The sequence below is a fragment of the Dipodomys merriami genome, unplaced genomic scaffold (assembly GCF_024711535.1).
Source record: "Dipodomys merriami isolate MVZ:Mamm:240054 unplaced genomic scaffold, mDipMer1.0.p SCAF_10, whole genome shotgun sequence".
NCBI lineage: Eukaryota > Metazoa > Chordata > Mammalia > Rodentia > Heteromyidae > Dipodomys > Dipodomys merriami.
In genome coordinates, this window is record NW_027202271.1 from 50130376 (window position 1) to 50147787 (window position 17412).

At 36.9% G+C, this 17412-nt stretch overlaps 1 protein-coding gene across 2 annotated transcripts in view; it reads right to left on the bottom strand.

Annotated features, from left to right (window-relative positions):
• Nucleotides 1-345: 345 nt before the first annotated feature.
• The window catches only part of Bltp3b (bridge-like lipid transfer protein family member 3B), a 73889-nt gene continuing 56822 nt past the window's right edge, over nt 346-17412 (bottom strand). For both annotated transcript variants that reach the window (XM_069990906.1, XM_069990916.1), the window contains 6 exons: nt 13666-13808; nt 11985-12135; nt 9265-9518; nt 8983-9091; nt 5950-6116; nt 346-3594 (listed from right to left, as the gene is read on the bottom strand). In XM_069990906.1, coding sequence (XP_069847007.1) covers nt 3475-3594; nt 5950-6116; nt 8983-9091; nt 9265-9518; nt 11985-12135; nt 13666-13808 — 944 coding nt within the window. In that variant the 3' untranslated portion in view covers nt 346-3474. The remainder of the gene's footprint in view (nt 3595-5949; nt 6117-8982; nt 9092-9264; nt 9519-11984; nt 12136-13665; nt 13809-17412) is intronic.

A 17412-nucleotide genomic window follows, 5' to 3' on the forward strand; every position in this document is an offset into this window, starting at 1 on the left:
TAGAATACTACTCAGCCTTTGTGTATATGTGTATGTGTGTGCGTGCGTGCACGTGTGCATGCACCAATACTGTAGCTTTAGCTCAGGGCTTCCTGCTCATATTTTTGGCTTGATGGCATTCTGCCACTTGAACCACACCCTTATGTCAGGCTTTTGCTGGTTAACTGGACATAAAGTGTCTCACAGACTTTTCTACCTGGGCTGGCTTCAAACTTCAGTGTCAATTTTCAGCTAGGATTATAGGCATACTCAGCCTTTTGTAAAAAGGAAACCCTGCAATTTATAACAAGGATGAACCTAGAGGCATTATGCCAAGTATAATAAGCCAGGCATAGAGACACAAACACTGCATGATCTCACTTTTATGTGGCTTGCAAGAAAGTTGTATGCATAGAAACAGATATTAAAATGGTGGTTATCAAAGGCTATGGGGGTTGGTGTGGGGAAATGTTGGTCAAAGCATACATATGATTTCAGTTAGGAGGAATAAATTCAGAACATATACATCACGGTGACTATAGCCAATAACAATATGCTACTATTTATTTGAAAACTGGTGAGAATAGATTTTTAAGTATTACAAAAAAATGAGGTAATATGTATGTTAAATAGCTTGATTTAGCCGTTCCACAATAAATACCAATAGCAAAAACATCATATATCATAAAGATTTCACTTTTACTTACCAATTAAAAATTTAAAAAACATAGCTCTCCTAAAGAAAAATTAAAAAAAACACAATTACCATTTCCAATCCCTGATCATTAGCATCTATTTGTTAGAGATATAACCAACACAATTTAAGATATGACAACTCTATTTCTAATTAATAGTCATTTCTGGTATTTCTCACCCTGTTAAATACTTCCTTGATGCAAAAATAGTCCCATTACTTTCAAGTAATTTGAATAATACACACTACTAAAAATATTATAGTCATCTTAAAAGGCAAACAGGTAAGACAGTGACTCTTGCCCTATTCCTGACCCAGCAAATCTGTGAATTATGAAGCTAAAATGAAAGCATAGAACTGGGCTTTAAGTCAAAAGCCTGATGATCTTCCTGTCTTCAGGGTTTATTGTTGGTTTTGTTGTTTCTTTTCCCAAACTCCCCAAAACCAAATAATATCTACTTCTCAGGTTGGTTGTGGGAATTATATTGGGTAATGTTTTGGAGGTGTTTCATAAAATTTAAAGTTCTATAAAAAATACTACTTCTTATAAACTAAAAGAACCCTAACAAAGTATATATAATGCTCAATATATTATCATCTCTGTTGTTTATGGTTTGTTTGGGAAGGGCATGTACCTTGAAAAGGAATAAGGAAATATTTCGATTCTATAATATTAAACAATTATAATATACCACAGAAAAAAATTAAATCTATATAGAAAGGTCAATCTTGAGAACAACACAATTGGTTCAAAAGAAGTTAATGTGGGGGCTGGGAAGGTGGCTCAGGGATAGAGCGCTTGCCTTGCATGCATGAGGCCCTGGGTTTGATTCCTCAGCACCACATAAGCAGAAAAAAAAAAAAAAGACGGAAGTGGCACTGTGGCTCAAGTGGTAGAGCACTAGCCTTGAGCTGAAGAGCTAAGGGACAGCACCCAGGCCCAGAGTTCAGGCCCATGACCGGACCCAAAAAAAAAAAAAAAAGTTAATGTATCATCAGTCCTTCTCAGTGAGAGACGGTCTTTGCTGCTGTTTATGTACCTATACAAATAAAAGGACCTACACTATACATTTAAAACCTTTAATTATACCTTTGTATTGACTCTACGGCTACTATACAGTTTTAGAGTAATATAGTTTAACACTATTTTTTAAAATACTCCAAGGTAAAACTTTAACATTATGTACTGAGCTACAGCCTCAGCTCCTCATACAGTGCATATATTTCTAAGTAAGGTCAATTAAAATGACAGAAAAGGTGAGCAAGTTTTCACTGTTTTCAGTAAAACCTAAATCACCCACTACTTTAACTTAATGTAAATGAAATAGGTACTTCTCCCAAGCACTCAGTGTAGGGGCAGCTATGTAAGTCATGCCAAACAAGCAAAGCACCATCAAGTGTTGCAATGTGGTTTAGAATTCTCAAGTATCCTAAAGAAAGCAGTTACAACTATTTCATGTTCTACTTAGATATGTTTAAGCAACTTTTTAAAAAGTTAACTGTGAGATGGTAGGCATGTTAATTTGCTTTACTACACTAATCATCCCATTATGTGTTTGTATACGAAAACATTACACTGTATGCCTTAAGTATATATATATGTTTTTTTTAAAGAAAAAAATGCCAATTTTAAAATAGACAGCATTTACTTTCATTCTATTGGAAATATAACTTAAATCCTTTTCCAAAAGCTTTTCTTAAACACTCTCATACTTTTATTTCATAAACATGATTGCTGAGATTCTCTCATGTCTTCAACATTAATCTCTAGAAAATAGAATTCAAATTTTACCAATGACTCATTATAGAAGATTTTGTGTGTGTGTGTATATATATACACACATATATATCATATAGAGCTTTAATCAAAACTAGCTTTATAAATTCAGAGTGTGCAAATACCCATGTAAAATAATACAATGGTATGAACTGTTTTATGTGTGTGAAAAAAAATTCTCCAAACCATTCTTCTTAAAGAGGAAAGATAAAGAAATATAAATAGTATTAATTATAATTTTATAGTAACAAATGCTGTCAAATTTGGCAGTTAAATTACTCTTCTAACAATAAATGTTTAAAGGAATGTACAAGTAATGCTTTTTAAGTCACTTGGCATATACTCTAATATTTGTGCTTTTTTATTTTTACATTTGTACCATCTTTTTGTTGAAAATTATAGCTTCTACAAACAGAGTTTACCACATCATTTTAAAAGTGGGTTTTTTTCACATTTTTAAGTAAATTTGTAAGGTGAAGATATTTTAGAGTTCTTAAACTCAGTAATTATATAATTACTGATTAGAAATTTTACAGTAATTAAATAATTATAGATTTAAGTACATAATTTTAATAACATTTAAATGTAAGCCTCTTTATTTTACATTAGCCCTAAGAGCATCTGAGTCTGTAATAACAGTAAATTATTAACACACAGAAATAAATTCAACAATCTGCATGAACACAGAGGTTTTCATTACCTTTTTAAAAATGTATATGAGATATTAAAATTAGGAAATGGTATCTTCTTTTCACTAGGCATGTAATTATTTTACAGTATGTGCTGATTTCTAGTTTACACCAGTTGAGAAGAAGGTTAAATCCCAAACATAAAACAGGAGAGATGGTAATGCTCATTTATAATAACTTTCTAAAAATGGCTTTGGAACAGTCACAACGTCATCACATTCCATTTCATTTTATTTTCAAGAAAAGGAAAGTCTTCCACTAATTGATAACATCTGAATTGTAAACATAACTTTCCTACTCCATAGCTGTGACCTGAGTTCTGATGGCTCTTGCTGCTATTCAGCTGTCATCTTCTTTAGATGATGAAGAAGTGCATCTTTTTCCAAGTGAGCCTCTGCAAGAGCCATTTTAGCTTTAGCCAGTTCTTGTTTAAGTGATTCATTCTCTTCCATGAGCTGAAATAATACATTTGGAAAACAGAAGGAACGTCATCATTTCCAGGAAATATAGTTTATTCATGGGTATGACATTTGGGATTAAAAAAAAATCACTGTTGGAAAGAGCCCACTTAAGCTAAAAACTGCTTTGAGAAGCTATTGGGAAACACTTATCATGCAATTTAAAATGTCCTCTAAGTTTTTACCCAGCAATTTAAAACTCTAACTCTTCATTTCCAATTTAATAAAGGATACTTGGATTTCTCTGTGGCCTTAGACATTGCAGACCCTTTCTCCTTCCAAGTGTCTCCTTTTTCACTTTGTGTGTTTGTTTTTTTTTTTTTTTTGGTCGGCCGTGGGGCTTGAACCCTGGGCCTGGGCGCTATCCCTCAGCTCTTCAGCTCAAGGCGAGCGCTCTACCACTTGAGCTACAGCGCCACTTCCGGTTTTCTGGTGGTTTATTGGAGATAGGAGTCTCACGGTCGTCTCTTCTGCCCGGGATGGCTTTGAACCGCGATCCTCAGATCTCAGCCTCCTGAGTAGCTAGGATTACAGGCGTGAGCCACCAGCGCCCGGCTTGTGTGTTTGTTTTTGATTGGTGGTACTAGGGTTTGAACTGAGGCCCTTGCACTTGTTATAGAAGTGCTATACTGTTGCGCGATGAATCCAGTCCTATTTTACAACACCTATTTTGAAATAAGATCTTTTGTGCTGTCCAGGGCCCATGCCTGGACCACAATTTTCCTATTTATCATGCTTTCCACTTAGCTATGGCAACAGATGTGTACTAACACTCCCAGCTTTTTTCTGTGTGAGTCTCTTGAACATTTTCCCCTGGCTCTCCTGAAATAGAAAACCCTCCAATCTCTTAACTCCTGCACAGCTATGATGTTAGGCAAGTGTTACCACATCCAGCTATTGGTTGAGAAGACGTTTTATATACTATTTGCCTGGACAGGCTTAGAGCTGTCATCTTACCAATCTCAGCTTCCCATGTAGCTTAGAGTTATAGATGTGAGCCACCATGCCTAGATCCATTTCCAGCTTTTATGCCATACATAGTTCTTTCATGTTTATCCCTGTTGACTGATGCCACTTTTCATCTTTTCCTAAACTTTTTTCTTTCCTGTGTGTGTGCGTGTGTATTGTGTGCACACACATGCATGTGCATGCATACACCTGACAGTTCTGCTAGTTCTTGGGCTTAAACTCAGGACCTGGGCACTATTCCTGAGCTTTTTTGCTCAAGGTTATCACTCTACCACTTGAGCTCCACAGCTCCGCTTCCAGCTTTTTGGTGGAGATAAGCGCCTCACAGACTTTCCTGCCTAGACTGGCTCTTAACCTAGATGCTCAGATCCTCAGCCTCCTGAGTAGCTAGGATTACAGATGTGAACTATGGGTGCCATAGGTCCTTTTTTTTTATTTCTTAAGAATGCTTACATTGTCATTCTATTAGATTTAATGGTTGGTTGTTTTCTCTTATCATTTAAGTCATTCTCTTCGGTATCTCCTCTATAGATAGCCTGAGCTAGCATTAAACTTTCTCTTGAGTTCCAGACTCACATTCTGAACATAATCCAATAGGCATTTTCTTACAGATGGACCAATAGCTCTGTCCTCCTTTTTTAAGACTTAGTTCAAGCATTTTGTCTCCTTAGAGCAATTTGCTAACCCATGAAAGTATGAGGGTATGATAAAGCCACGGTCTTCCTATATATACAGAGATGCATTAAATCATAGCTTCTAATTTCAAAGAATTCCCAAATTAAGTGGGGGTAATTCCAATCAGAGGTGTAGCCCCTGAGACAAAATGTACTAACCAGTGATTGCAAACTCTTTCCTGATAGACTGAGTTTTTCAATACAAGGACTGTATAGGGTTTGATCAAGAATCTACAGGAGTACATAAATCCTCATTTAGCAGGTTCTATCACATATAACTCAAATTCTGCTAAACAATTTTGTTTATAGTAACAGGAAATAAATAATGTGAATGTTAACCAATGTTAAGAGAGTTCAGAAATGATCATATATCCTCAGCTGTCAAATTAGGAGGATGTCAGCCATTACAATAGCTGAAGATATATTATCATTTGTGTGAAGCAAATGTAGCCATATGAAAAGCTTGCTGAATACTTAAAAATATACTTGAATAGCTTTTAAAAGGCCCAAGAATAAAAATAACAAATATATTATTGTAAGATTGTATAAGGAATTAGTGTTTTCTTTATCTTAACACTAAAACCATACTTTCTAGCACAGTACTGTGCATAACAGGTATTCAATATATTTTATTTAAGTAAACAAATGTTGTTTTAACTATTAATATATTACTATTTATTTGATTACTCTAAATTAGGCTTCCCATTACCTGTTCCTTAGTAAAGTGAAATGAGCACTCAGGAACATCTGGGCTTGTCTGAGTGGCTTGAGTAACACTGGGCTGTTTCTTCAGATCATACGTATCACCAGTCATCAGCATTGAATCACTTTTGAAATCTTCTTTCAAATCACTTTCGGTGTTAAACATATGAGAATCTGATCAAGCAAATAAAAGACTCAAGTAACATTTCCAAATATCTGACATCTTTAAATTGTTGTAAAAAAAAAAACTATTTTAAAAATGATATCCCCATTAATGAGTACAGCATGAAAGAAAAACAGCGGGAAGGGCTGGGAAGGTGGCTCAGTGGTAGAGTGCTTGCCTTGCATGACTGAGGCCCTGGGTTTGATTCCTCAGCACCACATAAGCAGAAAAAAAAAAGCCAGAAGTGGTGCTATGGCTCAAGTGGTAGAGCACTAGCCTTGAGCTGAAGAGCTGAGGGACAGCACCCAGGCCCAGCGTTCAGTCCCATGACTGACAAAAAAAGAAAAAAGAAAAATAGCGGGGAAAAAAAATCAGTAAAATCAAAAGTTCATTCTTTGAAAAGATCAGGACAACTGACAAATCTTTAGTTAAGACTAACCATGAAAAAAAAAAGAAATTACTTAAATTAATCAAATGAATTAAAAACCTAGCAACATACTATAAGAAACTAAGATACAGAGCCGGGGGCCAAAGACTGAGATCTTAGGATCACGGTTCAAAGCTAGCCTGGGCAGGAAAGTCAGTGAGACTCTATCTTTCCAATAAACCACTCAGAAAACCGGAAGTGGTGCTGTGGCTCAAGTGGCAGAGTGCTAGCCTTGAGCTGAAGAGCTGAGGGACAATGCCCAGGCCCAGAGATCAAGTCCCATGACTGTCGACAAAAAAAAAAAAAAAAAAAAAAAAAAACTAATACACAGAAAAGTACTGTATTATATGAAAAATTCATATAAGATAATAAAGAATGCCTCATTAAAAAGAAGTAGAATTAGCCAGGTGCTGGTGGCTCACACCTGTAATCCTAGCTACTCAGGAGGCTGAGATCTGAGGATCACAGTTCAAAGCCAGCCCAGGCAGGAAAGACCCTGAGACTCTTATCTCCAACAAACAACTAGAAAACAAGAAATGTCACAGTGGCTCAAGTGGTAGAGTGCTCACCTTGCGCTGAAGAGCTAAGGGACTGAGTCCAGGCCCAGAGTTCAAGCCCCACAAATGACAAAAAAGAAAAGTAGCATGGAGGAGGGGTAGAGGTCAGTGATAGAATGCTTGCTTAGCATGAGTTAGGCACTAAGGAGGGAGAGAAGAAAGAAGCAGAGAAAAGGAGGGAGGGGAAGAAGAAAAGCAAATGGGAAAAAGGGAAGAAGGAAGGAAGAAAGGGGGGCAGAAATAACTTTGGAAAGATGGAACATAGATTAGAAGCAATTCTAAAGAAGAACAAGAAGGTGCCGGGCATCGGTGGCTCATGCCCGTAATCCTAGCTACTCAGGAGGCTGAGATCTGAGGATCATAGTTCAAAGCCAGCCTGGGCAGGAAACTCCATGAGACTCTTATCTCCAATAAACCACTATAAAACCGGAAGTGATGCTGGGGCTCAAGCGGTAGAGCGCTCGCGCTCCCGTTGAGCTGAAGAGCGCAGAGAAAACACCCAGGCCCAGAGTTCAAGCCCATGACTGACAAAAAAACAAAACAACAACAACAAAAAAAAACAAAGAAAAACAAGAAGGTGATTAAAAAAACAAAACAAAACAAAACTATAAATTCTATTACAAGAAAAAGACCAGATTGGGTGCATACATAAAATAATAATGGAGCCGGGCGCTGGTGGCTCAGGTTGTAATCCTAACTACTCAGGAGGCTGAGATATGAGGATCACCGTTGAAAGCCAGCCCCAGCAGGAAAGTCCAAGAGACTCTTATCTCCAATAAACCACTAGAAAAACGGGAAGTGGTTCAAGCAGTAGAGAGCTCACCTTGAGCTGAAGAGCACAGGGACAGCGCCCAAGCCCAGAGTTCAAGCCCCACGACCAACAACAACAACAACAAAAGAATAATGGGCTGGGTGCAGGTGGCTCACACCTGTAATCCTAGCTACTCAGGAGGATGAGATCTGAGGACTGCAGTTCAAAGCCAGCCTGGACAGAAATTAACTATTCAAAAACCAGAAATGGCTCTGTGGCTTAAGTGGAAGAGCACTAGCCTTGAGCACAAAGAGGCTCAGGGACAGTGCTCAGACCTTGAGTTCAATACCCACAAATGATTAAAAAAAAAATAGTGGACCAGGCATCAATGGCTCTTACTTATAATCCTAGCTACTCAGGAGGCTGAGACTTCTGAATCAAAATTCAAAGACAGCCAGGCAGATAAATATAATACTCTTAGCTCTAGTTAACTAGCAAAAAGCCAGAAGTGGAGGCATGGCTCCAGTGATAGAAAACAAGTGGTAAGTGAAAAAGCTGAATAAGAACTCGAGGCCTGGAGTTCAAGCGCGCACACACACACACACACACACACACACACACACACACACACACACACACACACACACACACACACACACACACACACACACACACACACACACACACACACACACACACACACACACAGAAAGAGGGAGAGGGAGAGGGAGAGGGAGAGGGAGAAGGAGAGGGAGAGGGAGAGGGAGAGGGAGAGGGAGAGGGAGAGGGAGAGGGAGAGGGAGAGGGAGAGGGAGAAACAATTGAGAAATAAAGCTAAGAATTCAAGTAAGAAGCAGATTTAAGATCAAGAACCATATAAAACCATAAAAACCTCTCTCATTTTCATTCATGACAGATTTGCAAAACAAGTATTAAGACAACTATAGATGAATTATTTTCAGGTTCTATGTATTGATGGTATTTTATTGTAATGCACTTAAAGTATTCCTCAATCATCTACTACTGCAAATATACACACATTTAAACAATGACTGGGGAAGAAAACCATCAGAAACAATCTGCAGGTAAGTAATTTAACTTCAAAATCAGAGGTGATCATTTGTATTATTTTTCATACATACCTCTGATATGAAAAGAGCCATCATCATTTCTCTCTACCACAAGATGATCAATATGTACAGTTACAGGAGTTGGTTCAAGGGATGTTGTACTACTCCGAGGACTGTCATCCTAGAGGTAGGAGAAATATTTGTATGTTCTTAGTAAAGTTGGTGACAGAATTAGAAAAATCAATGTAAATACGAACTGCTTCTATCAATCCTATTTTAAATGAGTTACAAACATGTCTGTACAAACTTTGGTTGACACATAGCATCAAAACATAAAATTATCTATTAACTTACTTTCAAATTTATTTTTGTGTTAGAAACTTGTATCTTCATTGGCATTACTGTTGCAATAGTTTCATCTTCCAAAAAATGTTGAATATTCGTAAGAGAAGATGTAAGGAATTCAGTGCTGAAGTTTTCTATATGGCATTGCAAAAATCCATTTTTTTCTGCTAACAAAGAGTGCATGACAGCACCAGGCCCACTTTCAAACCTCAGAGCAATCTCAGGAGAGGATTTGGAGTGAATCGTAGATTTCTGATCAGAACCTTAGGAAATGATCATTAAAAAAAAACATAGCTTTACAAAGCTAATCAAATATAACTATAATTATTAAGAAACTACAGTAAAGTGAAGTTAATTTGTATATTAAAGCAATAATAAAATCATTTTAATATTTACCCGCAATTTAGCTGATGTTCTATAATATGTATAAAACACACCATGCATATAATACTACATTGCTACCTTTTTTGTGGTAACTTTCTACTAAAGAATGTTAAGCTTTTTTGGGGGGTAACAGAAAAAAAAACAAATCATGATGTAAATCTTAGACAATACACATCAGATATTTAAATATGTGTTTATGTGACTGACACATATCAGATATATACAGTGTGTTTACGTGAGTACTATCTATACATCTGTAGTATAATAGACAACTATGATGAAGAAAGTCACGATATTTAAAATGAAGCAATAAAAACTTAAGGTTTGGTACCATCCTATTAAACTGGGTCTTTAAATAATAGAAAGTAAATACAGAATTTATCACTTAAAAATATATCAGAAAACAAATCTAGCCATAATCTGTGTGGTGCAGACCTATAACCCTAACACCCACAAGGCTGAGGCAGGAGAATCACCAGTTCAAGGCCAGGTTGGGATAGAGTGAAAAAAAGAAAATCTGAGACAGTTGAAACTGTAAGGTATTAGCACTGACTATATAAGCCACACATGTAAACACTTAAAAATAAGTTAGAAACGGGCTGGGAATGTGCCTTAGTGGTAGAGGGCTTGCCTAGCATGCATGAAGCCCTGGGTTTGATTCCTCAGTACCACATAAACAAAAAAAAGCCAGAAATGGCGCTGTGGCTCAAGTGGTAGAGTGCTAGCCATGACCAAAAGAAGCTCAGTGCCCAGGCCCTTAATTCAAGCCCCAGAACTTGGGGGGAAAAAAGAAACAAATGAAACAATGTAATAGGATGGGTGCTCTGAGAGGGGTGGGGAAAGGGACCATAAAGGGCTCGGGAGGGGGGAGGAGAGGGGGACGATACATAAAAATGGTTTGAATGTAGAACCTAGAACTCTATCACCTGAAGTATGCCTCCAGTCCATCTTACTTTTTTTTTTTTGGGGGGGGGGGTCAGTTATGGGGCTTGAACTCCGGGCTTGGGCGCTGTCTCTGCGCAAGCGATCTACCGCTTAAGCTACAGCACCCAGTTCCGGTTTTCTAGTTGTTTATTGGAGATAAGAGCTTCATGGACTTTCCTGCCTGGGCTGGCTTTGAACCGTGATCTTCCGATCTCAGCCTCCTGAATAGCTAGGATTATAGGCGTGAGCCACCACCCAGCTTCCATTTTACTTTTTAGTTACTGTTCAGATTAGGGACTTGCTTTTTATCTGGAGCTGGTCTCAAAATGTAATTCTCCTCCTCATGCCTCCCACACAGCCGGGATCAGAGATGTGCCCCACTATGCCAACTACCAACTTCTCCAGGTTGGGTTCAAACCACAATCTTCCTAATCTCCTCTTCCCAACTAGATGAGATGAAGGTATGAGCCACTATACCCAGCCTAGAATAAGGTAAACCTGAGCTATAGATAAGGAAAAAAAAAAAAAGGTAGGCACCTGAAAATAATCTGAGTACACTCTGAAAAGTACTGGAGTTAGGTAAAGAATGGGGTCCAGGTTTTGAAATAAATTTGTATGAATTTAACTTCTTCCTTTTTGCAAATTATTAAGATTTTTGGTTAATAACATAAAATCTTGAATTTTGATGGCTCATACCTATAATCCTAGCTACTCAGGAGGCTGAGATCTGAGGATTGTTGTTCGAAGCCAACCTGGGCAGGAAAGCTCATGAGACTCTCATTTCTAATTAACTACCAGAAAACCAAAGTGGAGCTGTGGCTCGAAGTAGTAGAATACTAGTCTTGAGCACTAAAGCTCGGAGACAGTGCCTAGGACCTGAGTTCAAGCCCCACTAGCAAAAAGAAAAAGAAAAAACACAACTTGAATTTTAGCAGGTATGTGGTAAATGCAAGATAAATTTACCTATGGTGTTGTCTTATAAACAAATGCAATTTCCAATTTGTGATGTAACAACATACTTATCTGACACAAGACTACACTGATGTCTATATATTACGTGCCAAACATATATGTGTGTGTGTGTGTGTATATATATATATATTTTTTAAATTTATTTTAGTGCTGGTTCTGGGGCTTGAACTTAAGTCCTAGACACTGACCAAAAGGTCAGTGCTCAAAGCTGGTGCTCTACCACTTTAACCATGGCTCCACTTCTGTCTTTTTTGGGGGGAGGAAGGGAAGAGAGTTCTGGTGGTTAATTGGAGATAAGAGGCTAGCAAAAATAATAATATAGCTCATTGACTTTTATTCTTAAATGCAATTTTTCTGGAGTTCAGTTACATAAAAGACAAGACTTCAATGTGTCATATAGAAAATGAGTTTAAATCATATTATTTCATGTAAAAAACTTTAAGTCTTACCTATGGGACGATTGCAAAGGTAGTGGCGAAGACTGATATTACCTAGCTGATTTGGTGTCACCTGGTTCACCTGAAGACATATCTCTGTATCTTCTCCTCGAATGTCAATTTCCCCATTCACACCGGTAATTTTAAACACCACAACTGACATCTAGTAATGATTGTATGAATATATAATTAATCAAGTAATTCAAAACAGTTCTAGGAAAGATAAAAGAACCATTAATCTCTAAAAATACAACAGTGACTTATCAAATTACTGACCTGAAGAATATAGTTGTTGCATTATAAAGGTTGGGCATCTCTAATTCAAAAATCAGAAAAGTGAAATACTTTGCATGCCAGTATGATGCTCCACATGGAAAAACCCCATAATGAAACTCTGTTTCATGCATAAGATTGTTAAAAATATTGTAAAAAATTATCTTCAGGCTATGTGCATAAGAGTTTACATGAAATATGAATTTCATATTCTGACTTGAGTCCTATTCCCAAAATGTCTCATTATGTATATACATATATTAAGAAATCTGAAATTCAAAACATTTCATCATACAATTTTGGATAAAGAATATTCAACCTGGAGAGACCAAGTTCAGATCTTTTTTTGGGGGGAGAGGGGGGTCATAGGGCTTGAACTCTGGGCCTGGGCACTATCCCTCAGCTCTTCAGCTCAAGGCAAACACTCTACCACTTGAGCCACAGCACCATTTCCAGTTATCTGAGTGGTTTATTGGTGGTAAGAGTCTCACAGACTTTCCTGCCTTGACTGGCTTTGAACTGAGATCCTCAGATCTAAGCCTCTTGAGTAGCTAGGATTACTGGCATTAACCACCAGTGCCTGGCTAAGTTCAGATCTTTTTTCACTTATCTCTTTTGAAAATGACAGAGATTCCAGGTCATTAATTTTTAAATGATTTTCACTAAGTTGATCACAATATATTTTTAGTCATTTCATAAGAATATTTCTTTTTTTGTTGTTTTCTAGGTAGGGCAAAATGGGTGTACAGATATGGAGGGAGGGTGAGCAAATGCAGTTATTGTATTCAATATATATTATGTAAAATATGAGCTACACAATTGTGGGCAGGAACAGGAGAGGTTAAATGGAGTAAAGGAAGGAGTGACACGGTCCGAGAAGCATTGTACTCATTAACTGACTTATGAAATTATAACCCCTTTGTACAACTTAATAATAACAATTTAAAAAAGAATATTTCACTAGGTAATAAGTGCTTAAAAGAAAGTAGCAATATATTTCCCTTGTAGAAAGCTCCATATTAGCCAATTATAGTGGTTTATTCCTTTAAGTCCAGCACTTGAGAGTCTGAAACAGGAGGCCAATCTGCATTATATAATGAGGCCCTGACTCAAAAATAAAAATCTCCTTCTTATAAGGATTCGCCTTTGCTTCCTCCTTTCCACCAAGGAACTAAAATGTAATTCAAGAACCAAAGAAAAACAGACCCTCTCTATGAGTAAAAACAAATTAGAAAAGCAAAATTATAGGAAAAAATACTTCATCAAGCAAGAAGGAAACATTTTTTCTAGAGTAGGAAGAGCAAAGCAATTCATCTACCATCTAGAATTCACTTTACATATTTATGTCTTAAAACATGTACATATCAAATATGAAATAAAGTTAGTGATTTTTTTTCCATGAATCCCTTTAAATGATTACCAGGTCGTCATGGGCTTCTTGAGCACCCTCTGAATTTGTACTAATGGCATCTGGAGAGTTTTCCCCATAATTTTGCACGTTTGCACTGGCATTCATACACTCTGCTGGGCTCTGGTAATTTGTAGTCGAGTTCTTTTTAATTCCTGAAACACAAAAGTAAAGTAGAGCCAGGTGCTGGTGGCTCATGCCTATAGTCCTGGCTACTCAAGAGGCTAAGATCTGAGGATCATAATTCAAAGGCAGCCCAGGCAGGGAAATCTATGAGACTTTTCTCCAATTAACCACCAAAAATGATGGAAGTAGAGCTGTGGCTTACATGGTAGAGCACTAGCCTTGGGCATAAAAGTTTAGGGACAACATCCAGGCTCTGAGTTTTGGCATACACACACAAAAAATAAAGTAACAGACTGAAATCAGTTTCATACAGGATCTAACAATGTCATATTTATTTAATCAAAACAGACTATCACTTCCACTCATGATTGCTTAAAAGCAGCAGGCAAAAAAAAAACAGATTATGGTTAGCTAGCAAATAATGAGAAATCATTTCCTGGAAGCCATAAACTTAGTATGAAAAGATCTCACAATGCTGAACACAGAAGTAGCTGGGGTCTCCTGCTGTAGCTACAGTGAGGTTCCCCTAACTCCCACTACCAACCTGTCCACACTGAACAGTTCCAGTCTGACCACCTCATTTTTCTCTTCAGCATCCTATAACAACTCCTAACCATCTATTCTAAGAACTTAACTCCATGCTTATTAATGTGATTATTTTCCATTCCTATCTATCTCTGCTGTACTTCAGTATTTCTCAAGCTAAAAAGAAAACAAAATTGTGTCTATCACATAGTAATCCTTTAAAGTGATCTATCATAAGCAGAATTGTTAGAAAAGCCAAAAGACCTAAAAAATAGAAGCCTCAATTATTTTATTAACAGCCATATAACCGGCTTTAGCTTAGACCTTGCAAACAAGCAGATGCTTACTAATGTATCTATTATTAGATGAGAGCACCTGGGAAGATGTACATATATACAATGGTGGTACATTGAGCTAATGGAAGCACCTTAAAGGTTCTTTCTGGCAGTTGGGGGTTTTCCAAGGCTTCTTTGATAACATCTTTTTGCTAAAGTGATTAGAAAGAAAGAAAAAGAGTTTTCCAAGAGCAAGAACAAAATTCAAGATGGAAAACACTGTCAGTACAGAAACTAAGAAGTGTAGTAAACACAAGCAAAAACACCGGAAAAAGTTAGGATCAAATTACACACTGTAATTAATTTACACTATAAGTAATGTTACGTTACCATAGTAATGTTACATAAATAATGTTATACTGTAAGTAACATTAAGGACTTAAAACTAGCCTTACAGCAACAAGCAGTTATAAGGATTAAACTGGGAAAATGGCATGTTTTTAGAGTGGCATTTTGCCTATAGAATAAACTACAGATGGACAAGAACAGATGTGAGGAGACTACATAGGAGCTGGTGGTCCAGCTACGTGTCTGTGTGTTCATAAGAATACATACTCATAAGTAGTATGCATGTAAATATACAAATACCTGTTTGCAGCTGGTATTTATGTATGACACACATATATATATAAATACATGGGTAAAGGTCTGGAAGTATAATTACTTATTTTGTTGTTGTTTTTTTTTTGTCGGTCGTGGGGCTTGAACTCTGGGCCTGGGCGCTGTCCCTCAGCTCTTCAGCTCAAGGCTAGCGCTCTACCACTTGAGCTACAGCGCCACTTCCAGTTTTCTGGTGGTTTTATTGGAGATAGGAGTCTCACAGTCTCTCCTGCCCGGGCTGGCTTTGAACCGCGATCCTCAGATCTCAGCCTCCTGAGTAGCTAGGATTACAGGCGTGAGCCACCAGCGCCCGGCTAGTATAATTACTTATGAAGTAGGTAATGTAGACAAGGTAGACTAAAGATGATGTTAAAATGTTATCTTCAGGGCTAGGAAGGTGACTCAGTGGTAGAGCGCTTGCCTTGCATGCATGAGGCCCTGGGTTCAATTCCTCAGCACCACATAAGCAAAAAGAAAAAAGCCAGAAGTGGCACTGTGGCTCAAGTGGTAGAGCATTAACCTTGAGCTGAAGAGCTGAGGGACAGCGCCCAGGCCCAGAGTTCAGGCCCCACGACTGGACCAAAAAAAAAAAAAAAAATGTTATTGTCAAAAAAAGTTTTGTAATCTAGAAATTTTCATATTATCTAATGTTTTTCTTACAATGAGAGTATTCATAGATTTTCCATAAAATTAAGACAAAAAAAATCTGGGAAACTCTTCCCAATGAGTTATCAGTTCCTAACATAAGAAAATAATTAAGAATTCAAGAATACCAGGAATGCACAGCATTTAAATGTTATATATAAAGTCAGTATGTTTTAAGAACTTACAAATAATACACTCCTGCAATCTATTCTAAGACAGTAACTAGAAATTTGTAGATAAAATTTATAAAACAATTCAATTATTGATAGCATTTTTGAACTGTCAAACATTATAAGCAATTTAAAAACTCCACATTAAGGAAATGCCTAAAGACCACAGTATTCTTATGTCAAATTTATGAAGGCTTAAAAACATTTTTGAAGTGATTAAAATGATATTAGGTAATGCTTACCAGTGATAAAGATTATAAAAACATGTCTATAACATAATAATAACTACATATACACAAATTCTTAGAACTGAAGATATCTCTAAAATGTGACACTTTGGTATGATTTTATTTTCTAAATTAGAGTTGTGTTTTTAGGTTTCTCACATTAAGTGGTAGTTATTTTTATTACTTAATACAAATAAGGAAATCACTATGCTTTTTGTGGAAGAGTAGGGATATTTGCCATAGGAATAGTTTTTGAAATATATATGGATCATATGACAGAAATCTTATTAAGAAAGGATTTGATACCATAAGGGAACAGGCAGTAACTAGAGCTATCAATTCTAGAGCTGTCTAGGATAGTTTTTTATAACTTATAATAATTCTAATACTACGTACTATAATGATATACTGAAAAGGAGGTTGCCATGAATTACCTGTACTGGGGTCAGATTGGGGATTTTTTTTTTTACATGTGATAACAATCATTCCCTGAATCTAGAGAACCAGTATAGCATAAACTTAAAAGTTTGAACTTTTTCAAGTCCCATTACCAACAACAAAAAAAAAGAACCAAAAGTTTGAACTTTTAAGTTAGACTGGCTAACAAATCTGTCTCTGCTACTTCCTGTCTATATAACTTTCAACCAGCATTGTATGAGTTCCTATTTCAATTCTTGCTCTTCTTTTCTGGGCAATTGTGGTTTCCTTCAGAAAATAATTGTTGTGCCTATATTTTCAGAATTTTCCTCATGTTTTACCATAGAGGTTTCAAAGTTTTAGGCCCTACTTAAAGATATTTGATCTATGTGCAGATGATTTTTGTACAGAGTGAGAAATAAGGATCTAGATTTAGTCTACATGCTGCATGCAAATAGCCAATTAGTTTGCCCAGAACCATTTGCTGAATGTGTGTGTGTGTGTGTGTGTGTGTGTGTGTGTGTGTGTGTGTGTGTGTGTGTGTGTGTGTGTGTGTGTGTGTGTGTGTGTGTGTGTGTGTGTGTGTGTGTGTGTGTGTGTGTTTGTGTAGCTTTAGTGTTGGTTACTTTATAATCTAAACGTACAAGTAATTGCTGAATGTCAGTCATAAAAGACAGGAGTTTCTGGCTAAAGAAAGCATGAGAACAACTATTA